The 26,051-nt window shown below is 40.7% G+C and overlaps 2 protein-coding genes across 25 annotated transcripts in view; both read right to left on the reverse strand.

Annotated features, from left to right (window-relative positions):
- The window catches only part of kiaa1109 (KIAA1109), a 99,921-nt gene extending 99,492 nt beyond the window's left edge, over positions 1 to 429 (reverse strand). For all 24 annotated transcript variants that reach the window (XM_080042640.1, XM_080042637.1, XM_080042635.1 and 21 more), the window contains exon 1: positions 315 to 429. The gene's annotated coding sequence lies outside the window, so the exon portion shown is untranslated. The remainder of the gene's footprint in view (positions 1 to 314) is intronic.
- A 4,340-nt stretch (positions 430 to 4,769) lies between these two features.
- On the reverse strand, positions 4,770 to 20,210 carry c9orf72 (C9orf72-SMCR8 complex subunit). Its single transcript, XM_080041785.1, has 10 exons — positions 20,083 to 20,210; positions 18,645 to 19,126; positions 16,712 to 16,807; positions 16,014 to 16,078; positions 14,926 to 14,998; positions 14,021 to 14,137; positions 12,362 to 12,597; positions 12,190 to 12,247; positions 10,574 to 10,683; positions 4,770 to 5,905 (listed from the first exon to the last, which is right to left on the reverse strand). Exons 2-10 carry the CDS (start codon positions 19,089 to 19,091, stop codon positions 5,719 to 5,721), a joined length of 1,389 nt encoding a protein of 462 aa, XP_079897911.1. The 5' UTR covers positions 19,092 to 19,126; positions 20,083 to 20,210; the 3' UTR covers positions 4,770 to 5,718.
- Positions 20,211 to 26,051: the final 5,841 nt, after the last annotated feature.

Genomic DNA, 26,051 nt, shown 5'->3' on the forward strand with positions numbered 1-26,051 from the left:
CCCAGCAGGTATTTGCTCTAATTTCCTGAGCGTTATCCTCAGCACAAGCAACAAACACGAACAGTGGCATACGTTTCGTTCTTTTTCGACGTGTCTAACTCTACTGGAAGAGGCTGCTGACCTGTCCAGCACTGCCTGCCAGCTCCCCTCGGCTCAGGACGTTTTAGTTTGTGGATAATGCTGTCACTGAGCTAGCCGCTAAATATCACAACGTTAGCACTGAGGCTAGCTAGCAAGCTAATGACAGCAGGCCGCGCCCTTTAACTCCACATTTTCCAACTGTGCAAACAAGTCACTTGGCGACCGTAACGTACCTCAATGTCCTCGATAAAGCAAGTGGTTTCATTTTTGCTCCAGTTCTTCAGGAGTTGCTGTCCTTTTGTCGTGTCGGACACGGGCTCAGCTAGCATCCTCTGTTGAATATTTACCTGGCATACGGCCAGTGTTCACAGCTCTTCCTGGTCTGTCGGGAGCGTTCACAAAATCGACCAATAGGAAAAATGGCAAGTCAGAGACTGACCAATTAGAGGAGAGCATGGGCGTAGCTACCCATGGTAGCTACACAGAAATTGACAGTTTTCTTTTCTCCCTATCACCGTGAATGTTTGTATAGTAGTGGGAGGGCTTTGGTGCTGTACTGATATGACTGATATGCTGTATTGTATTCTGTATTTTAATTTGCACATTCATAGTATTATCATGTCTTAAAGTTCAAATTCTACTTTTAATTTCATTTATTTGATTTAGCCTATCTAGTACGAGACACATGGTTCAAACGTTAGGCTACATAAAATATTATCAAGTTTTGTTTTTTAAAGTTTTCTGTTTATTAAACGTTTCCATGTAGCCTAGGTTAAGATGCACAGGTTAAAGGTGCTGTAAGCGGAATGGTTATTTTAGCTAACTTCCTGTCAGTTAGGCTACTGCAGTTAGCGGTCCCCTCGCAGCGAGGGCCTCGCTCGTCCCTATGTCACCACACAAACACGCACATTATGAAAGTGATCACTGTATTAAAGAGCGATCTAACACTTATATTAAAGGTGAAGTAAGCGGTTTGTTTATGTTAATATAAGTGTTGAATAGCTCTTTATTCATACAGTGATCATTTTCATAATGTGCGTGTTTCATAAAGCCGATTTCTCAGTCAGCTGCTCTGCATATATAATCGGCTAATAAACTTTTCGGGGGATCCCAAAATTAATATCCAATCACAAGAGAAAACGCTATAAACCGACACCCGTCTCACTCATGGTCTCACTGCTGGTGCACGCCAGAGCGACAGATGGGTGAATGTATGCGCCTACAATGGCGGAGCAGGTAAAAATCCTTCCCAATGTCTGTTTTGATGGTTTTTATAATTTTTTTCACACTTAAGAATCTGAGATGATGCTAGATAACTCGCTGCTTGAAGACCGCAGTGCATTAATGTGGTGACGTAGGGACGAGCAAGGGGACTGCTAACTGCAGTAACTGACAGGAAGTTAGCTAAAAGAACCATTCCGCTTACAGCAACTTTAACATAAATAAACCGCTTACTTCACCTTTAAAGTTGCTCCGAGGAACGTTCAGTTTCTGTTCATTCTTGCACCCCCTTTGGACAAAAGTGGTAAACTTGAGACTTTTAGACTTTAGTCTTTATTGTCCCCAAGGGGAAATTCTTCTTCACATCACAAGTACAGTTATGGGCCGCACACCGACAGACAATAACAGATGGACAACAAACTCAACAAAAATAACATGTAGACAGAATGTATAAAACAGAATGAGACTGGGGTGTTTTATCTTGGCCTTTTGTTTAGTGCTGCTATGGCTGCAGGCACAAGGCTTTTGCCATAGCGAGCCCTCCTGCACAACAGGTACCTGTACCTGCGTCCACAGGGCATAATGGTGAAGTGATAGTCGAGTGGGTGAGTATTGCCCTGTGCTATTGTAGATGCAATGTGTGAGATGGCCTTGAGATTGAGCTCTGACAGTGTGGGTGTGGGGAGACCAATTCATTTGGCAGCTATGTTTGTGCACGTGTGAGTTTGACCCGGTTTTTGACAGTGAGCAGGTTAAAGTAGCAGGTGGAACAGTAGAGCAGGATGGGCTGGACAATACTTTGATACAACAGCAGGAGGAGATGGGGGCAACATGAGGCCTTTAAGTTTACAGATGTGTTTTTACCATGCCAGCTGTTGTTCCTGGGTGAGCGTTCCCATGACAAAGGCATTGAGAAAAACTATATACAAATGGCATTATTTGCACTGATGGTCTCGTTTGCTGTTTCATGTCATGTGTGATCATCAGAGGAAACATTAAACTGTTTCAGAAACATTTAAAAGTTCCACGTGGCACCTTTAAGTGAAAGCTTTGAGCCAGAAGATCACCAAGGTCAGACACATTCATCTTCCTGGGACCATGCATGTATGTATAAAATGTCTTGGCAATACATCATGGTTGAGATATTTTTGCCTGGACCACAGTGATGGCTCAATCGACGAGGCAAGGCAACTTTATTTTATCACAACTCCGACACAGGGCAATTCAAAGTGCCATGCTTTCCTCATCGTTACACATTCTGCTGACTCTCATCAAACAAATTACCTCAGTGTTCTGCTTTGTTCTTCCGTTCCAGCCATCAATAAAAATCAAACTCCCCTTTTGCAATAATAGATTCTTTTAAGTTTAATTTGCTTGAATCAGCAGTACTGCTAAAATGCTCCAATTAACACAAATTAGTAGATGAAGTGGTGTTAGCTGAATGCTATTATCTCTGTGCCCGGGAGCCAAAGGAAAAGAATAAAAGAAGCCATATGACTGAAAAAAACTAATTTCAAAGCACCTGAAAGAGCTGAGGGTGCACTATCAGCTTCTTTGTTATTTCCAAGAATTGCCCGAACTCCCTGGTGCTGTTTCTAGTGAGAGGCTGTAGTCTTGGCCTCCGCAAGTCCCAACAACAAAGCTTCCCCTTATAGAAACGCGATGGAGTCTATTCAGTTAAAAAGGTGCCAGGCATCGGGTGCATTGGCCATTAAAGCTATACTGCGTAACGTTTTCATATAAAGTTGACACAACGTTGATTAAGCATATCAGCTCTACAAAAATATGTCTGAATTTCTCAGTATGGCAGCGTTTACAAACAGGTGGTCGCCCCCATGACACATGCAACATGACGTCGCAGGAGCTCATCAAAATCCCAAGGAGCACCCAAGAAATGTTTCAGCTTTTGATTCTTGTACTAAGGAAAAACCTAGACTTACAGCAGAAGGTATAGAATCATTGCGCGAATCTCCGGCAGTGTTTTTGTAATTACTCAGATTTACTCAAGGGGAAAAATAAGTTAAGCACTACAGCTTTAAAACAAACCACATCTCGCGTGAATTTCGGTTTTCCTGTCCTCTGAATCAATTTATTTTCCCTTTGAAATAAAGTCCTTAAGGAGATCCTTTGGTACAGTCGCTACAGATATCCTGTAATTAACGGCTTCTTCACTCTTGGTTCACTCCTCGTCTCCTGTTTTAAATATGCAACAGTTCAAGGCCCTCTAGAGGACACCTAATTATATTTTTTCTGGCTTGAGGCAATGATATTATAGATAGATAGCTGCCTTTTTATTCACTCGAAAGCGGTTTCCTCATACATGACATCATTTATAGATAACCACGCCTTGGAGAAAGTGTGGTCAGGCATTAAAAGACTTCACAGTTCACAAACTGCCTCTGATTTCTGCTTCCCTGATAGATCCAGTGCTTCTCTACAATGGATTACATTTGAATGCCCCCCCCCACCCCCACCCCCATAGACCTATGTTTATTATGATGTTATTGAATGGTATTCATATACATCTTGAAAAGGTGCTTGATAATACCATAGCTCCCAAATGGGCCTGAATGTGTGAGTATTTGATTGATCAATCCGATGTAACCCTTTTTCCTCAGGGTATGCTGTGTAGTTACACAGGACATCTATTTTCATTGTGACACACTTTGCCAGGTGGTAGAACTGGATTTATCAGCTATGTAAAGACATCAAGTATAATGAATGTCTTAAAAAAACGTCCCGCTGTAAAAGAAAAATAAAGCGGGCACATTTGGCACGCTCAGGTCCATTAACCCTGTCGAGCGGTTGTTAGCCAACGTTGAGCTTGCCAGTAGAAATAATGAAGTGATGTTTGAGTTAGATTTCTAGTGAAGTGCTCTGAGATTTATTGGTGATTCCGGAGGGCCCAGCAAGAGAGAGAGGGGGGGCATTTTGAACTCCTTTATATTATTTGATCTACACCAACGTATCATGGTCAATCATCATGTTTGAAGCCTTAAAAGTCTTAAAGGTCACTTTTCATGATTTCAGAAGAACAGCCCTGTTTTCAGTTTCGTGACGATGCTTTTTCCGGCTGATCCAAGGGGGTTTCAAATAGTTTATTGATCTAAAAAAGAACATTCTCAAACACTGAAAAGTAACTAGTAACTGAAGCTGTCAAACAGTAAAGTGGAGTAGAAAGGACAGTATTTGCCTCTGAGATGTAGTGGGGTAAAATTAGTTGCGGAAAATTAACATTCTCAAGTACAGTACAAGTCACTCCAATTTGTACTTAAGTAATTGAGTAAATGTACTAGTTACATTTCACCAACGCAATCAACATCATTTTGCTCGAAGCACTAATGTTTTTAAGTAGTCTCAAATAGCTGCTAGCATTACTCCTAGTCATGCTTTCATTTGGAAAGCACATAAACCCTTGCGCAAATTGAAGAAAAATGGTCAAAGTCGTTTTATTACAATTCGTAATGTAATCTTTATTCTTCATTGCTCTCTCTGCATGAGTATGCAAAGGATCACTGTTAAAAAAACAAAAAAACAACATCAATAAAGTAAAAGCTGAGGAAGGAAAGTGGAACATGTCAGTCATTGGATTTACCTCTGATAACCACGGCTCTCCAGGCAGGAGCAAATGTTCTGCATTCAAAATGTAAATATCAGGCCGACACACACACACAGACACACACACAGTCAGGATAGGATTACATTTACAGTGCTTTTGTCTTTTCCTTCAATAAAACCCAGTGCTTCATGATTATTCGTAACCTTGTTCAAATGTCACTTGATCTGCACCATTCACATTCAACACACGGGTTCAGCAATTGAATTAAAAAAGAAAACACGTTTCCACAAGTTCACAAGGGTTCAAAAGGCCGTCTGAGGTTGTTGTTCGACACAGGCCTGCGGAGAAACTAATATGTCATGTTTTAATAAATATAATTTCTAATTCAATAGCAGAATGTCCTGGTGTATTGCTGGGCCAATCCCAACACCATAAATGAATACAGACCCCCTCTATTAACAGAAGGCATTGAATATATGAATAATTTATCCCACAGAGAATAATTTAAAAAGTGTTTTAAAAAAAACATTAACACTTGTATAATGCTTACAGTTGATCAAGGCAAGATATTAAAACTTAATTCTAATGGCTCATTACAGCGGTAACAAAAAATCAGTAGGTGAACTCTTGCCTCGTATTGATCGAGACATAAAAAGGAAGTGTGTTAAATGTTCTTGTTTTGTTCCATTTCAGCACAGCGGGGAACAAATAAAAGGCTAGCTAGGGGGCTAACGGTAGCCTTGTCTCAAACAGTACACACAGTGCATGCATTCACAACGTAACAATAAGACGAAACAACGAGCAGTCTGTTTCCGCTAAGCGCTCAATACATAAAGTGCCGGTGGAAAGGATGGCGTTCAAAAGCTCATGAGGACGTCTCGCTCCTGCATGCTGGTGAAGAAGGGCTTCCCGAACACAAAGGAGTGCAGCCCTGCCCTCAGCTTCTCGGCCAAGGCCATCACAATGTTCAGGTCTCCCTCCACGCTCAGGTCCAGGTCCGTCTTCAAGTTGCGCAGAGATCGAAAGGGCTTCTTCCCTTTCTGCCTGTGAAGAAAAAAAGGAAGTGGAGAGACACTGTTAGCGTAAATGTTAAAGCACCTGGACTAAAATAGTCGGGTCTCGATAAACTTTTACAAAAATATGATTGAAAATAAATGTTCCTGAATATTATAAAACTTAGTTAAAAAAACATATTTTTGTTAATGTCTAGAGTACCGTTTGACAGGACTGTGTGGGCGTGGCCGTATCAAATGGTATCCACGGCAACAGTCATTGTTTTTATAGAATGTTCGGGGCGGGAGAACTGCTGTGATTGGTTGATAATACTTATTGTGAACTAAGAACCAGATAACAGCCTGCCTCAATGAAACCTAATTTTTATAAGGTTTATCAAACTTAAATGACAATATCTGTAATATGGATTTGGGTTTACAGGGGCTTTAACAACTTCCATTAGTTGGCGTTTGAGGATATGCATTAGCACCTTGTTTGGCTGCAGCTTGGCAGAAGAATGGCACGTTACAATGAATTATGTATGCTGCTAGGGGATGGCGACTGAGCGTAAACTATCCTGTCAAGGCACCTGTAAAATAGTATGCCCTTAGACCTCAGGCTGTTAGCAATGCCATAAACAAGGCCGCCTTTATGCTTCCACACGAAAACACCAATAATGGCTTTGCCTGTGTAGTTAGTGAGAGATACAGTATTAAGGCCTTTGCTATAAATGGACACAAACCAAATTTAAAGCAGGCAAAAAAAAATTAAACATTTTCTGTAATACATATTTGGTCAAATATCTGTATTATTATTTTCATTATTAATTGAAACATAAATAAATGCATTTTTGGGGTGTGTAAAATAAATATCTTTGTAATCTTCTAAACTGCGCATCTACTCAGGGGATCAAACAATCATTGCCTTTTTTAGATGCAATAGCTTTTGTAGCTATAGTTTTTTTTTTTTTCATCCGGAGGCTGCAAGAGCTGTAAACAAAACATATTCCCTCTTTTTATGCCTCTGCCCCAGCGATAGCTAAAGGTCGGACGGATAATATTTCAGGTTGTCTGTCCGTCCGTACATGGAAATGTATGTCCGTCCGTCTGGGCTATTCTTGCGAACCCAATATTTCACGCTTTGAGGGATTTTCTTCAAACTTTGTACAAACCTTTTCTTTATTTTATTTGTCACTGCAAGCGTTACCTTCCACATTAGTCAACTGGTGGTAATGATAAACATCTCACTAGTGCAGCTTTATGAATTAAACGTATAAAAATACAACATTGAGTTCATTAGGTTTTTTTTTTGTGTGCACTCAGGGACGTCAAGTGATGAAACAATTAAATCCTGGCTGCTTAAATACTTGCACACAATAGAGAATCATTTGCTCTCATTCGTCTCTAGATATATGTAGTAAACAAGTGAAGAAAAAAAACAGGGAGTGACTGCTGTCCTGACAGGAGTTGTGGGGAAGGTCAGTCAGTCCACTGCTGGGGGGGGGGGGGGCACAGAAGGAGATGAGTGGTGCCCAGATGGAGCGATGACCAGGTCTCCACAGGGAGGAGGGTGGCAGGAAAACATTTTGGTGGGGTTAAGCTGAAGTCACTGTGTCTCAGATGAATTTTGGGGGACGTAAAGCATGTGTTTTTCGAGCCGGGGGGGTGACTGTAAGGCTGTTGGGACTAGACCGTGATCAGAGATATGGTTATTTCTAGCTCTTTTATAAAAGAAAATGCACAAGGTCCCCCCCGCTGTGCAGGGTAATTCCACATCAAACATGTTTTAACATTAAGTGAATATTCTAGTAACTGCATAAAAGAGTTGCAGAGTATAGCATCATTTTGCCTCCAGGTCACCTTGCAACCCTGGCATCCAGTCTAATATGTGTGCCTCAGGGGAGGGCAGCAGAGAAATGAGAATGCCTTGTCTTTGATAAAATGGTGATCATAAAAACACCATTTAGAGTTTTTTTTTGATGATGATGATGATGATGGGAGGGCGTCATTTCTGGAGTAGTTCCAGTGTCTTTGAAATTGAGTGAGTGAGAAGGCAGTGGCATGTTCTTTGCATTGTTCCTTGGCTCAGCACATCAGTCACTGGGATGATGTGGAGAATTCATTGCCCGCGCAACTAGAAAAAAAAAAACCTGCCGTCACATCTTCCCAGTTTCTTCCCAGCGACACCAATCACCATCATAAAGCAGTCCTGTGAGCCTGACTCAACAACAACCCCAGCTGTATTTTCCGTATCTTCGTGTCATATATAAAAGTATCTAGAGACAATCAAATACTTTTTATTACTGATGTATCTGGGTTATTTTTTGGTTTAAGCTGTAAAATGACCGTACCATCATTGTATTGCTTGTTTTGTCTCAGCAACAGTTTTAAAAAACACGGATATTAAACTGACAATTATTCAAGACGAAGAACATCCAATATTGAAATCTTCAGACTTAATTCAAGCAACATTATTCCAAAAGACACAAGGGTGATTCACTTTTACAGTGTGGTCTAACTGAATGTATAACTCGTAGTTTATTAATGTTTGATCTAATATTTAATACTATTGTTTCATATGCACAATGGCCCTGAACCACTAAAAGTCTGCAATGGCGTACACGTCTCAGATTTTTTCTGGGTGACTATCAAATAGCCATTTTCTTTCCATCCAGAATAAAGCAAAGCTTTTATATACACATCATGAGGCATGTTCACTTTTGAAGGGCAAAAAGATATTAAATATTAAAAACATTCAAATGCCTCCACTTTTACCAGACAGGGAAGTGTTTGCCTCACACTCTCTTGCGGATACTATGCAAAACATTTAAGTGTTGCATATTTTCATGCATCCATTGTATCACTACTGTAGCATTAGATGTCCTAAATTAATGATAATAATCAATACAAATGATAATATGTTTGGTGTATTAAAGTCTTCCACTCCTATCAGTGTTGAATGCCTCATCAGTGTAAAAACTTGGTCTTGCTGAATGCCTTTTTAATTACTGCCATATACTATGGCCTGTAAGGCAGGAGAAGCTGTACCAGTTGCGGTCGTGCACAAACAGTGCATTCATTGCACTCCATCACCATCACCATCACCACTGAGCAGCACACTGTGTCTGTGCATAGCAGTCAGGCCATCTGCGCTGGTGTTAGCAGGCCATCTCAGTCATACACTAACTCTACTCGTCTGTTGGTTCAGAACTATTTTTATTCATTTTACAGCTCAGCTGAACACAGCAGAATCTAGCCTGTGGGGTGCCTTCACCTTCTATTCCACTCAGTGTGTTTCTTGGCACACTGATCTTCTTACAACTTGAATTTTGCAGGCCCTTCTCCCTGCAACCAAAACATTGTTTTGCTATAGAACTGTAAGGGTGTGCTGTCATGCCGTGCCTGTGCTTTCTACATAGTGGTGTCCGATGGTTCCTCTCAGCTGGGTCCTAACCCAGCAACAACAGGATCTTTCTCAACCTGAGTTAACGTTGTCGCTTCCCTATCAGTCTGTGTTAGTTCATCTTTAAATAATAATAGTATTTTTTTGTATAGCGCCTTTCATACATAAAATGCAGCTCAAAGTGCTTTAGAAGCGACAGTGCAAAACAAGTACAGACAAGTTTATAAGATATAATAAAATGCGATTAAATAAATAGAGGGTGGAACTATTGTGTCCCTTTGCGCTTGCCTTAACTTCACCCCTGTATGACAAAACTCTGGGGATAACATTACCGGATGCAGAAAAAACACTGACGTGACTATTCTCACTCCAAACTTAGGAAAATGTATTACATCAGGGCACAAGACTACAAGGCGTGAACGTATTTCATGGCTGTGTACCCTATGGGGTATGGTAGGGCTTAATACTATTTAAAAATAGCAACGGTATTCCTTTAATTTCAATCATGAAAGAATCTGCTGTGTAATGTGCGCATCTTTTAAAACAAATGCCTTAAGAGTGTGTGTCTGTGTCCACCAATGCCTGTGTTTGAAGATGTTATAATAGTGCTGACAGAACTCCACTACTATGAGGTGGGCCTAATTTGTCAAATAAAGAACCTGTCAAAAAAGGACAAAGCTATTTAGATGTGCTTATTCCGGCTATGCATCATGCACATTCTTTAGAAAGAAAAGATGGCAAACGTAAAAGAGTTGGTAAAAATAACTATACGACTGAATTCTAATTTAAAAAAAAAATCTTCATTGTGTGTAGCATCTGAAATATAGGAATACAGCTGAAAATATTTTACATAAATGACATGCAATGATGTTGTTCTTTTCCTTCGTTTTGGAACATAGGTTGTAGTGAGGTACATTGTGATGTGATAAAAAAAAATAAAAATAAAGTATTATAAATATAATATATAAAATAAGTATTCGGCGAAGATAACGTCACTGTGATTAGTTCAATGTAATATTGTAAAATGTTGTGTTGGGCGAGAAACTAAAACAAATAGTCTACAGGGGTTTCATTTCTGGAAGGTTAAAAAATTGGATTCCGCTCTACCCTACCCCGGCTATTATGGGGGACCCGACCCAGTGGCCATCAGTGTTGATGTGGCTGTCAGAGCAAGGTGAGTGGCTGCAGTGCAAAGTCAAAGCAACAAAAATAAAAACAGGTAGAAAAATCAGTGGCAGAGCTGTGTGAGTGTATAGTGGTCCCATTGCCACACAATAAACCCCTTTTTTTGTCATTTGGATTATGACATGCTCTTACGTTTCGTCCTCGATGTACTTGAGCATGGCGAGGGCCTTCCTGTGGAGCAGCAGCAGGAACTGGGCCAGATAGGTGCTCCGCAGAGACAGGCCCGGCTTTAGCATGAACACCTGGGTAACACACAGGATGTCAATTAGTAGTCCGCTGGCTATACGGCTTTCACTGGGTGAAAAAAAGGTTGCAATAATACACACACAAACAAATATTCCCCACCTCCCTCCCTCCTTTCTTCCTTTGTTCTAACCTTGAGAGAGAAACATGTTGCTCTTGTAAGCTGGGAACAGATGACGGCTTGTGTGACCCCTTGGGAATGAATCCTACTGTTTTTTGAATGAATGGGCCTCTGGAGACACATCAATCAAGTGTTTGCTGGAGCACAAATAATAACAACAACCGAAGCGCTGAGTTCAATGGAATTTTGAAAATGACACGATAATATGAAACTGCATCTACCACTCTGCAATATTCCACTGCAGCTAAAACATAGATAGTTAAGTCATAGACAGCAACAGGAAGCCAACAAGACCAAATTCACTCCCACTTGTTGATTCCACACTTGACTTTGCCGTGATTAATTCCCCTTATTGAGCATTAGCTTGTTGAATCCTCTCTCAGCGCTGACTCACTATATATCATTTGAGAACAGAGAGCCTCATGATTCTTCATAAATAAACCACTTAAAAAAACCTTTGGACCAATTTGCAATAGGAATGCGTTCTCAACAGTGGAGGATATGAGTAGAACAGAATAGGTATGTTGTAAGTGTGTGTGGTTCAGTATCAATTTTTACTAAATCGAAACCGTCTTATTTTGGGTACTTTTTTGTCAAACCTGTGCACTACAAAAGGGAAACGCTGACATCTAACATGCCTCACACTTTGTGCGGTTGAAATTCAAATTCCGACAAACTTGAAACAATCTCTGTTATTTCTTTTATTTATTTATTGTTTACCCGCTTTTCTCTGACAGTTATTTTTACTGATTCAGATGGAAAACCATTTGCACACGTCTCGCAGAGCACAGCGGGGATGAAAGGACTGTGTTGGAGAGTACATTTTTAGAAATATTCTCACTGTGAGCTTAAAAAATAAATGAGAGATGGAACTCAAGTCCTCCAAAACCATGTTATTGGATTTACAAGGTGAATGGCTGCATTTACAGTATAACTTTCTTTTCATCAACAGCTCTTTACAAATAGCCTCCCATTCACTCGCTCGCATACTGATTGGAGATGAGGCTAGCATAGCGAGGTGTTCAGGTCACTTAAGGATTTTTTCTATACATTCCTGCAGCATAGCATATACTATTTGGCTCAAGGTGAGCTTGTTGTTTTAGTTTGTTTGTTCTGGATGACTAAGTACACCTGAATGGAAGCTTTGTTTCGTACTGCAGTGGGGAGAGTAGCTTTTCTTTCATTTAAAATGTTCTTCTAAAGAGATGAGAATAATAACAATGGTTGCTGTTATGTTATTTACAGTATTTGTTGTTGTGAGGTTACCATTTTTGTCTATGTTTCAGGATCTTTCTTCTGACTCGATTAATGGGACTTTAGTTTTTTTTCTTTTTTCTTTTCAACAATAAAGAATAATATGGGAGTGTTGCTTTTCTGTTCTTACCTCATCTATAAATGACTTCACCAAAGTGTCTTTATGCATGACGTCTTGAAATATATTCCTGTGGAAAGAAACATTGTTGTTATATTGGCATTTAAAACATTTAATTTTTTCAAGGAATTTTAAAGCATAAGTTAAAAAAAGAAAATGTATGTAAACTAGAACTCGGGCTCACAGGTCAGGGGTGAAGGATTCGTCGGTGTGTATGACCATGTCCGGGGGAATGTCGTCCTCGCTGTCCGTCCTCCACAGCGCGCTCAGCTCGGAGCGCATGTAGCGGCGCTGGTTGTACGTGTGCTCGTGGCACGGCGGCATCTGTTTCACCGTGTTGATGTCCACGTCGATGTGCGTGGTCGGGTACGGAGAGTAGAGGACCTGACGGAAAGGCAGAACGAAGCTGCCTGTGGAGTCCTGGGAAATAAAGAAAAATAAAATTGGTATTGACAACCTGTCCGCCCCCTCAGTTAATCTCACAAACGTGTATAATCATTCTTTATGTGATGTGTTAGAGCATGTTTCTATTATTCTGCTTAGTGTGTCGAAGAGTATAACCTTTAGTAGAACGTCTGATGCACATATGTAATTAAAACATCATGAACAACGATGAAATTGTCTTATATATACACTGTATATATAAGAAGCTTTCATAAATAATTTTCCTTTTTGTCAACAAGAAAGCTTCCAATTTCCTTTTCATTTCTCCCAGGGACACTTGCATTTGTTTTCCGAGCTGCAATTTATGTGGAAATCTATAAGGAGATCTCCACAACACAGCCGACGTGCACCACTCTGACTCTTTACGAGCGAACTAACACGCTCCAACCAGTTTGCTGCCTCTTCTCTCTCCTTCTGAACTTGTTGACATAAAGAATCACCTGCCTATGGCGCGTAAAACCCCCTTTGCCCGGCACAGTGGCATTATATATGTGAACTTCTCCAGGATCTTATATTTAGTCGATGTAGTCATTTTGAAAACTGTGACTAGAATACACTATGAGCAAAACTTAAAGGTCACATATTATTATGCTCATTTTCAGGTTCAAAATTGTAATTAGGGTTTCTATTAGTAACGTTTCTCATGGTGCAGTGTCCAATGTTTATTTATATTTCTCACTGTGCCATTTCGAAATCTCCTCTTTTCAGCCTCTGTCTGAAACGCTCCATTTTAGAGTTTCTTTAAGCCCCGCCTTCCAAAAGCCCAGTCTGCTCTGATTGGCCCTGAATCTAACTGCCGGTTTGAATCAAACAGCCGGTTTGATTTAGGGGTATCTGGGGATGTGCTGATCACAGGTGGACGTAGCGCTTAGCTTTGTTGGTAATCAGGGGGCGTGGCTTCTCCCCTTATGACATCACAAGGGGAAATACATCCGACTGGGGTTTTTGAACACAGGTTTTCAGAAAGGTGGAGGCGGTGAAAAGTGAGAGGGTTGTTTTTCTCATACTTTGGGAGTCTTGTCACACTAGGGACCCATATTAATGTTGAAAAAAAAACATGAAAAATAGTATTTTGCATAATAGGTGACCTTAGCTGACCCCTTGGAATGCATCAAGATATGTCACAGTGTTCATTTTCTACATTGCAGTTGGATGACTAAAAATAAACAGCACATGAATAAGGAACAAATAGCTGCATGCATTAAAACAGATTTGAATTGAGTGTTAATAAGAGAAATCTCTTAATGCAACAATTTCAGGTCAGAGAAGGAAAATCAGGTCAGAACAACAGACCGAGCAACATCAAACAAACAAGGCAAACCACAACAGTAACGCGACTCTAGTGCTTTGCAATGTATAATGAGTGGGAAGTAACAGCAGCGGCGGCGGCGGTGGCTACCTTGAGCAGACCCTGAACAAACAGGCCTGTGTCGTATTTGAAGGAAGAGTTGGCCCTGCAGAGGCGAGAGCACTTCCTCTCAGTCGGGGTGAGGAAGAGGCACAGGGTCCGAACGATCTGCAAAATAGAATTAGAAAAAACAAGACTTCAGATTTTTTGACAGACAATTGCAACTATTTGCCATCATAGCTAAGTGGTGTGCAAATATATGCAACCAACAATGCTCTATTAGGTTTCCCCTTCATAAAACATGGGACAGAAAAATAAATGGCCTTTCGAGTGTTACCTTAAATTTTGCCGGTTGTCGATTTTACTGGTTGGTAAAACGTAATGGAGGCCTGCACACTGTCATAGCACAAAATGTCTATTTAAAAACCTCAGTTTCAGCACACAATTTACTAAATATGCAACATTTTGGCTATAGACAATACTCTGGCGCTAGGCTTGAGGCTTGGTGTCAGATATTCAATAAAAGGCTTGATTTAATTGGTGCCCGGTTCAGGCCTACAGCCAATGAAACTCCAAATTAAAGCCGCGGCCCTTTGATATTCACTGGGCAGAATGTTAGCAGTATTTTTTTCTTCTGCTGTCGAAACGAATGGTGGGCAATATAACTTTTATTTCTCTGTCAGCATGTCCAACTTTTCTTCTCGTTCTTGCTATATCTGCTGGTTTTGAGTAGCTTCTAAGCTTCATCATTCCCATAACTTCTATATTTTTTGGGCTGTGGCAGTTAAGTGTGGGGCCGAGCCCAGGCAGACGCTGAAAATACTGACACAAGCAGTGAGAAAGTGCATGAGGGGCTCATTAAACAAAAAAAAATAACAGCAAGACACACTTGAAAAACATTTTAAATTATGTAGATGCATTACAAATGTGTGCAGCCACTAATCCGCTAGATTTACCTTATTTACTTTGTCTGGGTTGCTTCCAACCACTATTGAGCAGCCGCAAGTCTGCAGATGAGAGCTGATAGCCCTGAACCAGAGAGAGACAGAGACATGGATATTAGAGTCAATTAACTTCATTAGCATCAGCTCTAATTCAACACGTCAACTTGAAGGAATAATGATTGAGACGGAGATGTTGAGATTGAAACTGACACTAGGCCAGTGGTAAGTTAAACCTGCCGAGCAATACTTAAATGTCATTTTTTATCAATGCAATTTGGTTCCTATTCTGGCCTTTTGAATGTAATAGTCCATTTCAAATCTTAAATAATCATTTGATTATAACAATAACTAACTTTTGCTTGACTACCTTTTAACCGAATCTTATGTTACCTCAATACTGTAGCAAGCCTGTTATTCTCTTATTATTATTTAAAAAAACGTTAAGTTTAAATGGACTAAAGTACTGTACTTAAGCACGTATTCAAGGTACATGTATTTTAAACTTCTACTTCACTACATCATGGAGGCCCCAGAAATGTGACTGGGGTTTGTCCAACACAGGTTTTCAGAAAGGTGGCAGTGGAGAAAAAGAGAGAGGGTTGTTTTTTCATCATACTTTTGGAGTCTGTAGTCACTCCAGGGACCCATATTAATGTTGAAAAACGATTAAAAAGTTCATTTTTAATCAAATGTATTGGTGACCTTTAAGGCAGCAGGAATGAATTCATCCACAAACATCCTGTATAATAGTAAAACAATGACAGGGAGAATTTTACTACATAATGAGTACGTTTACTTTTTGATAGCTTGAAAACATTTAGCTAACAATACTACTTTAACTTGCTCTGTCATCTCTTGAGGATACTGTACTAATCCTGTTCCAACTCCTGAAACAATTGGAAAGCTTCATCAACGGAACGGACTTCCCGCTCTCTCTAACTGTAACAGCGATTTAGCTTTGGCCCCCTTTTCCTCTATGAAACTTGGGCCTAAGTGGAGGAGGGCCATTACTCATCATTGGAGAGTTGATGGGTGGTTAAATGGGCATTGTTCGTCATCTGTCTCCATTTGTCTCTGTCTACCAGAGCGTGCTGCCTTACTTGTGAAGGAAATCCTCGTGGCAGCTGTCCCCGATGTCATCATCATTTAGCACCGTGTCTTTTATCTACTCGCAGGGAGAGTGGGGAAAAAGAAGAAGAAGAGGAAGAAGAAGACTCATTTAAAAAAAAAAATTTATCTCAACAAAAGACAAAAGTGCCAATGGGCATTGGGCACGTCTGCAGGCACTGCGGTGGAAATAAGATGCAGGGAAGAAAAAAAACAAAACAGTGGTGCACCAGAGCGTGGGGAACAGCAAGAAATATTGCAGGGAGCTTCTTTTGTGCTGCTTTTTTTTCCAGATGCATTTGCATATTTAGGAGGGGGACAAATGTGTTGAATCACGCTGGGTGGTAATCTAGGCACTGCAGAGAAACTGGATCAATTTACACTCTCTGGAAGAAACTGAATCCCATTGAACAAGTGAAAGAATGAAACATATGTCATTTGCATTCCATACAGATTATTCACTTTTTTTCCCTCCACTCGATCACTGACACCACGATGTTGAGATGATAAGAACATGCAATTCAGAACAGGTCTCTATAGTTCATCTGACGATCAGTGTTCAAGTGTGTAGCGATGGGGATGGATGTGTGTGTGTGTGTGTGTGTGTGTGTGTGTGTGTGTGTGTGTGTGTGTGTGTGTGTGTGTGTGTGTGTGTGTGTGTGTGTGTGTGTGTGTGTGTGTGGTGCCTCACGTCTATGTCTTCCGGCACGCTGTGTGACTTCATAGAGGCCAACAGCTCCATGATGGGGATGATCTCCAAGCTCAGAACGGAAATGATGTTGTAGCCCTGCAGTCGAAAAAGGGAGAGGAAATGGTTAACTCAAGCACTGCGTTACTTAAGCCATTATAACGCATTGTACTAATCGAGTCATTTCACAATAAAAGGGGGGCTTTGCAAACTAAAACAATAAAAGTGATATAGGTTTGTTTCTACTGCATTTTGCATGGGGATACACAGAGGGAGGCTATATGAACCTCATTAGAGCTGGGCAGATACATCGGCTGGGTTGAAATAGGTAGTTCTACATAGTTTGTCAAACAGAAAGCTGTTAAAATAAACTGAGGGGTGCTTGAAAAAAAAAATCTGTATTTTTCCAAACTCTCACATTTGGATATCACTATTCTTCAGACTATAATAAAAACATCATGAAAAGAACTTGAGCTTAGAGTTGTATTAGCAGTAGATTAAGCTGTACAGTAAATGTATCAAACGTCAAAACAAGCAGCCGAACAACAGCTTTTGCCTAAATAAAACATTATCTAAAATCAAAAATGAAATGTCCAATGAATCAAATAATAAGTAAACAGTATCATTAATCTGACCAGACAATGACGATGTTGGGTGCTTGAGAGTTTTCTACACTAAGTTATACACATACACACAGAGTAGACACATTTTGGTCAGGGGCCAAAAAACAAGTTCTCAAGATCGATACCCAGCCCTCAGGCCAGTAAGCAGTTGCTGTCAGCTGTAAGAGCTCTGGCAACTGGGACTCTGACAAATAAATATACAAGCTTCCACATAAGGTGCACTGAAGAGACCAAACTGTGGCTGCACCAGAAAAAAAAACGATTAAATGATTTATTATGTCAGTGTGACAACAAAAAAAAACACTGCAAGCATGGATTTTATGAACATATTAAATTAAATTAATATGGCATACACCAGGTGGACATTCAACCTAATTGACCCACTTTCACAGCGGTTGTTGATGTATTTGTGAAGGCGCTCTGTGTCACTTTATTTTGTGTAGCCCTATTATTACCTGCTCACTGGCTTTCTCTTCAGGAGCTCTCAGACCTAATTAGCTAACGTATCCCTCTGTGTTGGGGGACTGCAACTATATTATTCTGCCAATGTTGTTGCAACCCCAAACGGGCAAAAAGGAAGTGATGAATTACTTTGGCCGGACCATGTTTTTAAGTATAAACGGTAATAATTTGTCATCTGTGGGCGAATCTATACAACTGTAGTCTACTGGGACAACATCCTGGGTCCGCTATTTTGCAAAAGAAAATGGGCAAAAAATGTCTGTCTCTAAGTGATGTGAGACATACCCCAAAAGACTTGCAGCTGTAATTGCAGCTCTACAAAGCATCGACTCATGGAGGCCGAATACTTTTGCACACCACACAGTTTTTCATATGTAAAAATGTTTTAAAACAATGTATCATTTTCCTTCCACTTCACAATAATGCGCCACTTTGTGTCAGTCTATCACATAAAATCCAGATAAAATCCATTTACGTTTGTGGTAGTAACGTGATAAAATGTGACAAAAAGTTCAAAGGGTATGAATACTTTTGCAAGCTATACTGTATACAGTGGAACAAAGAAAACAAAACCTTGGTGCAGACTATTAGGTTGTGAAAATGCCCTTAGAATGTGACTTCGGGGGACGCTAGTGGCGCAGTGGGTAAAGCCCGCGTAGCAGACCCGGGTTCGAATCCCGCCCGGGTCAGTTCTCTGCATGTCTTCCCCGCTTTGCCCTATTTCAACTCTGTCTCTCCAAATCTATCTAATAAAGCAAAAATGCCCAAAAAATAATCTAAAAAAAAAGAAAGAAAAAGAATGTGACTTCGCAGGACAAGGGGTGGGGGGTGGGGGTGGGGGGGGGTACTACCTTCTGCATCCAAATGCGTCCCTTGCGGATGACGTGCTTGAGCCTCTCCACGCAGATGGTGTGCAGCGGCAGGTAGAAGGCCAGCTCGGTCTGGGGCAGGACGATGGACAGGGCGCAAGTGTTCTTGTCGCCCTTCAGCTCGCCGTCAAAGATGAGGGACACGATGATCACGCCCTTCTCGGCCAGGACAAAGAACTTGACGTCCACGGCGCCACACTCGGCGCTGCGCAGGATCTCCCCGTTGAGCGTGTGATTGGCCAAGAAAGTCACCTCCCCGTCGCTGAGGAACATGGATTGGTCGCCCTTGGGTGTCCAGATGTGGCGCACCCGCGGGCCCAGGATGTTGTCCCAGTAGGCGAAGGTGGCAGCCAGCAGCGGGCATTCTCCCTCCAGCGCCACCTCACACTTTGCCACGGCCGGCGACTGGGGCGGACAGCCAGACGACATCTGGGAGACTGTCTAGAGAGGGAATGCTAATAAACCTATGTCATAAACAGAGAAAAACAATATACTGTATGTAGTTGCAGTAAAGTCAGAAACAGTGGATTTAAATTTTTGTTAGAAGTAGAATATAATTCTTAAGGTCTCTAACAACCACTGATTTGCCACTTGTAAATGTCTACTGGTCAGAATGGCTTGTTTTCAACTCTTTAAGTGAAAATGAAAGTGATTTGTTAGGGATGTTGTGTAGGTCAGCTGACACTTCTTACACCCACCCATAGGCAACTTCTCCTTTTCCCACAATAGGGTGTGTGTAGCAAAAAATTAGCATCTGACCAGTTTCTGCTGCAAGGAAGAGGATTCACCAAAAGATGTGGAAATGAATTGATTTTATGGGGGCAAAAAAATACACCTGTAAAATCTTATACAAAAGCCACAGACATTATTTATGTAATTCGGCATTCATACTGAATATACTTACATTTAACTTTAGTAAAATGTCTGATGTAAGTGTTTACTTTTCCTGCCGCTCACTGTGGATTGGATAGCCTACGTGAGATATAAGGCTTAACAGACCTCTGTAGCGTTGTGCATATCACTGAATAAAAAAAATTCCACTGCTACTTGATTGATCATGCGTACGCCGAATTTACCAGCAACTCTTTTTCATCCAAGAATTACTGCGGTTGCATTGCCAGGCAGCTGAATTTACCCACACCACGCAATGCGTCTTTATATCGACCGCTTTCACAACCGAATATGGTTTTACGTTTCACAAATGAAAGCACAGGACGTAAACAAGCTCACGCGTCAAGCTCGGGGGTAGTATAGCTGAATGACAGGTTCGGTAGGCTACTGACTGAATGAGAAACGAAACAACGTTAGTGTTAATGGGCCAACTATTTCTAGTATGTCATTTTCGAGGATTTTAAACCAGCCTAGCTCGCTAGCCAAACTAACACTGACACAGCAGAAGAATGACATCTCCATGACTTACTTTTTTGGTCTTTTTTTGTACCTCAACCGCCACAGCACGGCGTTTCTACAGGAATAAATCGCCGAGAAGTCACCCATGCATTATTTCTGCTATTGCCATAGCATGTAAACCATTGACGTTGTTGATAGTAAGCCAGCTGCAGGTATGTTGTCCTCGTGAGACTTCCTCGTACGTCAGCTCTACGTCAACCACTGACGGAGCTGCGCAGCGTCCTCTAGCGCACGAGGCAGGACAGTGGATGGACCGGGTGAGTCAGTGACGTCATTCTCATTCCTGGAGCCCACCCGCTTGCTGTGTAAATGAGTAATTTAAATTCATTAACATGGACACTGGTCGTTCAAATGGATATAAAGGGTTTTGTGTTTGCCTTTCAATTAAAACTATTAGTCCAAATTAAAATTCTAAATGGCTTTCCTCTTCAGTCCTGGATACCTAATGGGCCACTAATTTTCCTTGACGATACCTCTCATATCTAGGCAATAATTGTAAACAAAACACCCATAGCCTTACCTGAATGGGCTCATCCCATTGAAAGACAATTATAATTGTTCCTTTTTTCACGCATCCATCAGAGAGCACTCCTCCATATAGGCAATGAGTGAAAGTGTGTGCTGTACGAAGCAGTTATCCAGTGAGCCTCTCTCCCATCACATAGAGTGTGGTTCAATTACTACAGAACCACAAATAACTTTCACAACTATTCTCGGAGCTGTATTTTCCAGCCACACACTGTACACACACTTGGGCTTCCTCCTCCTAATTCACAATATTATTCTTAATGGTTCTCAGTAAGACACTAATGGGACGGCTGATGCTGTTGTCTCTAAATGGCTCATCAGCAATTCAGAGACTAAATTGCTCCTGCAAACACTCAGCCCCTAATAATGTCACGCAATTACACCCAGCCAGAGTTGAAAATGATGTACTCAGCTGTGTGCTCCTGTCCTAATGCCTTTTTGGCTGTGTCCTGTCATTAGGGGACCATTCTTATTCGCTCCCTTGCCTGTCAATGACAGGGTGACGGCGAACTTTAGGAGGTCAAGAGCTAATAGCCCTGCCACTTAACTTCAAATTGACATATTTTTATACACTTATTTTTGCAAATGTGAAACAAACACATGATGTAAGGTGATACGTCAGTGAGCTAAAGAAGCACTGTTGGGCAGATTTTGTTTATTATAGTCACTCTAGGAGGTTAAGATTTAGCCAAGAACTTAGTACCCCCCCTCCCCCACCAAAAAACAAACAAACAAAATAAAAAATAGTTAGCCTGTAGGGAAGATTTAGCTAGCTGTGCTCCCTTGCTTTGTGTCTTTGTGCTAAGATAGTTGAAGCTTTATATTTATCTGACAAACATGAGAGTGGTGTCAATCTTCTCATATTGCTCTGCAAGAGAGAAAATATGTGTTTTCCCAAAACGTCAAACTATCTCTTTAAATACAATATTTACCATTTAATTTAAATGGGTGGTTTGGTAACGGCTACTGTCATTCAGCTGAACAAACTACCTGCATCTTGATAGGATTTGGCAGGAGTATACTGCTGACTCTGAATATTCAAGACATACCATGAGACGTTCTTTATAAAACTGAATATCCCTCAACACATTTCTATTCTTTCATACCTTTCTTTACCCTAATTTATCCTTTACCAGTGTTTTTTTCTCTGGGACAGAAGTTCTATGAGTCGCATGAAGGTCAAGACACTGCAATCCTTTATTCTAGTATATAGAGTTCGGCAAGAGCAAACTTGGACAATGTGTGGACAGTCAGCTGAAATAAGTTGGCTCCTGCAAAATTGTCCAAGGTCACTGTCCATCAGTGACTAAGCCACTCCAAGTTGTTCACCTCCCGACCCCCCTACTAATGGGATTGCTATACGTGAACAGCATCGCTGCCTCGCCACTGCAAACTGAGGTGACAGGATTCCCAATTCTTTATATGAATCAAAAAATCATCTCCTTGGCATATTTGTACCAACATATTCAACATGTTCATTCTTTTTTGTTGATAACCAATAACTAAATGATATCGGACAATATTGGTATCGGCCGATATCCAAAACCCAGATATCAGAATCGGATCGTGCTGAAGAAATAGTGGATCGCTTTTTTTTTTTATATATATATTTTTTGGGGCATTTTTAAGCTTTATTGATAGTGCAGAGAGACAGAGGTGAAATGGGGCAGAGAGGGGAGTGACATGCAGAGAACGACCACGGGCGGGAATCGGGCGGGAATCGAATCCGGGTCTGCTGCTGGGCCACTATTTTAGGACGCCCTACCAACTGAGCTAAGGGCGCCCTAAAATAGTGGATCTCTAACCATGTGAGCTGCGTTACCTTGCTTTACATAAAGTGCCTTGAGATGTTTATGCTTCCTGTTACAATACTTCTCATCTTCAAAAGCACCTTAGGGTTTCTAGATCTCAACCCCGCCTGGCTATTTTCAGTATCTCTTCTAAATTCTCACAGACGGCAATTTTGAGAACAATTGCCTCCCGTTGTTTGGGTTGAGGACAGTTTGTTCTCTTAATTTGGGTGAATCCTACCTCAAAGCCCACTTACCAGAAGACATTTCATATTAGATTTACCTTGTCCGGGCACTCAGCAGCTGCAGACCACCGCAAATGTGTAATCAGACTCTCTCTATGACCACCCACAGTCGGAACAGACCCGACCAATATCCAACTTACCGGCAGCGTTAGCAAACACGCTGTAATTCAGTTACTTTCCTTTTTGCAGGTTTTTTCTCGTGCCAGGAGGACCGAGGCTTTGACAATCTCGTATGTCGCCCTAACAGATCTTTTTGAGGGTCTGTTACTCCAGTCGATGCTAACCCCAGTCTCTTGTTTGCACATTTGGATCTTTGTCATTACACTAAATCTGCGGGTGTGTAACAAGAACCCTCTGCCTACACAACATATTGCTGTAGTAAATGTGGGGATATACATAGCCATGTCCTTATGTTTAAAGGTGGAGTCAGCGATCTGGAGAATGCTTGGTGTCAAAATCACTTTTTTGTTCAAATCAGTAAATATCCTCACATTCCGCTACACCTGTCAGTACTGTGTGTATGTGCTAAAAAAAAGTGTTGTTAATACACAGCCAGCCTAGGTTCTGTAAATGGGTGTGTAAACGAAGGGGCTTAGAGCAACCCACCGCATTTGGCAACAGTGCTATTGGCAGAAAATGGCCTGTAATACCATGTAACCTAAGATATAAAGTCTTAAATAGTGTATGGTGAAAAACCGATGCTTGTAGTACTATTTCTTGCACCAAAGCTTCCCGATATCTATGTTACATCATTCAGTTGGACCGTTTTATATATTTGCAGTCTTTATGGAACCTCTCATGTCTAGTGAGAGTCAAATATCTGTGTGATGTATTGGTGCTGTTGACCTGGCTGTGCACCGTGGACACCTCTCCTCATCCTGCCTTAAATCCAGGATTTACTCTTGGTCTGTAAAGATTACATTATATCCTACAGTTATATCACTTCCTCAACTTTCCAGCCTCCTCTGATTTCATTAGAAATGTGCTATTTATTTATTTTTGTCAATGTGGACTCTCTGTTCTGTTTGAAAGTAGGGAGGTTTTATTTTAATTTTGCATGACTCAAGCTTTCATCCCCAGCTCATCATTGAACTTGGCAAGCAAAGTTCATGTGCACAGTGTTACTGTGGCTTTCAGCTGTCGTTTTATCCATATGTGGCCTGATGAGTGGGAGGCAACCCTGTCTGTCTTAGCCTATTTCCCATTCACCGTGAGTGTGTGAACTCCAATAACCCTGGCTCCCAATTAGGCCCTTTTCTTTTGTCATAATCTCTTTCACTGTTTTACACAAGATTAGCCAGAAAGTTGAATAAATTACCACACAATTTACGGTAAACAAAAACAGCAAACAGATATATGATATACTATATACACAGTATATACTGCCCGGCCAAAAAAAAGTCTCCGCCTGGATTTTACTAAGCAAATAGGCAAGAGCCGGTCAAAAACTGCAGTGATTAATATGTTTCAGTTGGCAACCAGCTTCGACCCTAACTGTGATGCACTGAATAGCTTCTTGTTTCTTAAACAACCATGTCAGAAGACATATGCTGTGTAAACTCTGTTTCAGAGGGGGTGACATTATTGGCCTGCATAAAACAGAAATCTACTAAGGAGAAGTTGATACTACTAAAATCGTGTCAAGAACTGTCCAGCGCATTGTTAAAACCTGTATAGATAGTGGTGAACCGTCATTTTTGAGGAAGAAATGTGGTCGGAAAAAAATCTTAAATAAATAAAATCATTTGGTGGAATCAAAATGTTAAATATCGACAGTAGAACTCCCGGCTATGTTCAATAGTGAAAGTAAGAGCCTTTCCACTCGCGCAATGCAAAGAGAACATAAGGGATATGGACTATTCAGATGTGTAGCCTTAAGAAAACAACTTATCAGTGGGGCTTATCAAGATAAAGTGCTTCAATTTGCCAAGGAGCATACAGATTGGACTCTGGAGCAATGGAAAAGGGTTGTGTGGTCTGATAAGAGTGATGGGTGCATCAGGGTGAGAATAGAGGCTGATGAAGTGATGCTCCCATCATGCCTAGTGCCTACTGTACAAGCCTATGTGGCAGTGTACAGAAGGATCTGGGGTTGTCTGTAGCAACTCTCCGCCATGGAATTTGGTGCACACACTCATGTCACCCTCAGGATGAATCATAACTTTGGTGAGCCTTTAGCTTTGCCTCTGGCGCTATTTGAATGTGTCTCGTGTTTTGGTTTATGAATAAATAACCGCCAAATGTTGACATTGACATTCCACCCTAAATTCTCAAATGTTGGCATCATGCTAACCTAAGATGGTTAATGAAGTAATTCTGCTGTAGGGCTTACCCTACATTCCAAATCACATACTCGTTCTTTTTCCTATACTACATATTGCAGCTGTCCATAAAAAGAATCCAGGTTGCATGCAGTATGCATACATTGGTACATACTATTTTGACATAACATGGCACCTTGAACTTGACTCTTTTGCTTATATATCGGCCACATTACTGGTTGTTCTCTGAGTCGATGTGACGTAACTTGTGCATGCTTGTTGGCAGCCTAAAAATTGCGACCGTATGGTATTGGGACATCTGGGTATTTTTTTGGCATACTGCATCATGAATTATGAATCTGAGTCTTCTTCTTCCAATCTTTTCCTGTCATACTAAATAACAGGGAAGTATGGGTATTTGAACGCAACCTTAGTTGAGTTGCGCAACTCGGCAAAATCAGAAAAGTTAAAGCAAAAGTTGTAATCGTACTACATCCCATTAAATAGCAGCGTTTTTTTTTTTTTTTTTTTTGGCATTTTCAAGCTTTATTAGATAGTACAGAGTTGACATGGGGAGACAGAGAGAGGGGGGATGACCCGCAGTAAAGGTCCACGGGTCGGATTTGAACCCACGACCAGAGGTGGGCAGAGTAGCCAAAAAATGTACTCAAGTAAAAGTAAGTTACTTTAAGATTAGAATTACTCAAGTAGAAGTAAAAGTACTCATAGAAATTATTACTCGAGTAAGAGTAAAAAAGTATGCAGTGAAAAGACTACTCAAGTACTCAAGAGTACAAGTAGGCCTACTGAATTACTCCGGATTTATTTTTTAAATATACAGAACAACACAAACGGTACAGAATAGACACGAACATAATATAAAACAGCAATGTTCAAATAAAGATATGTTAAATAACATAATTTTAAATAAAACAATAAATAAGGTATTTAAAAATCAAATGAATAACCCTTGAACTCAAACAATAATAAATGAATTATCTGCCAAATTAAATACATCACACTTCAAATAAAATGATAATAAATTAGGCTTGTCCAAAATTATATTAATTAAAACCAATACACTTATAACACTGTTGCAATTGTTTTGCACATACACATTTTAAAGCAAATTCCTACAATATGTCACTGGCCCTG

Source organism: Ammodytes marinus (genome assembly GCF_949987685.1).
Source record: "Ammodytes marinus genome assembly, chromosome: 15".
In the NCBI taxonomy this organism is placed as follows: domain Eukaryota; kingdom Metazoa; phylum Chordata; class Actinopteri; order Uranoscopiformes; family Ammodytidae; genus Ammodytes; species Ammodytes marinus.

What these genes read in the sequence shown, in the direction of transcription:
- c9orf72 (XM_080041785.1), bottom strand. Translation starts at nt 19,091, where the DNA reads ATGTCGTCTGGCTGTCCGCCCCAGTCGCCGGCCGTGGCAAAGTGTGAG. An exon ending in GCGTGCCGGAAGACATAGAC is followed by an intron (nt 16,079 to 16,711) that starts GTGAGGCACCAC and finishes CCCTGCGAGTAG; the next exon opens with ATAAAAGACACGGTGCTAAA. An exon ending in TTGTTCAGGGTCTGCTCAAG is followed by an intron (nt 12,598 to 14,020) that starts GTAGCCACCGCC and finishes TTTATTTCCCAG; the next exon opens with GACTCCACAGGCAGCTTCGT.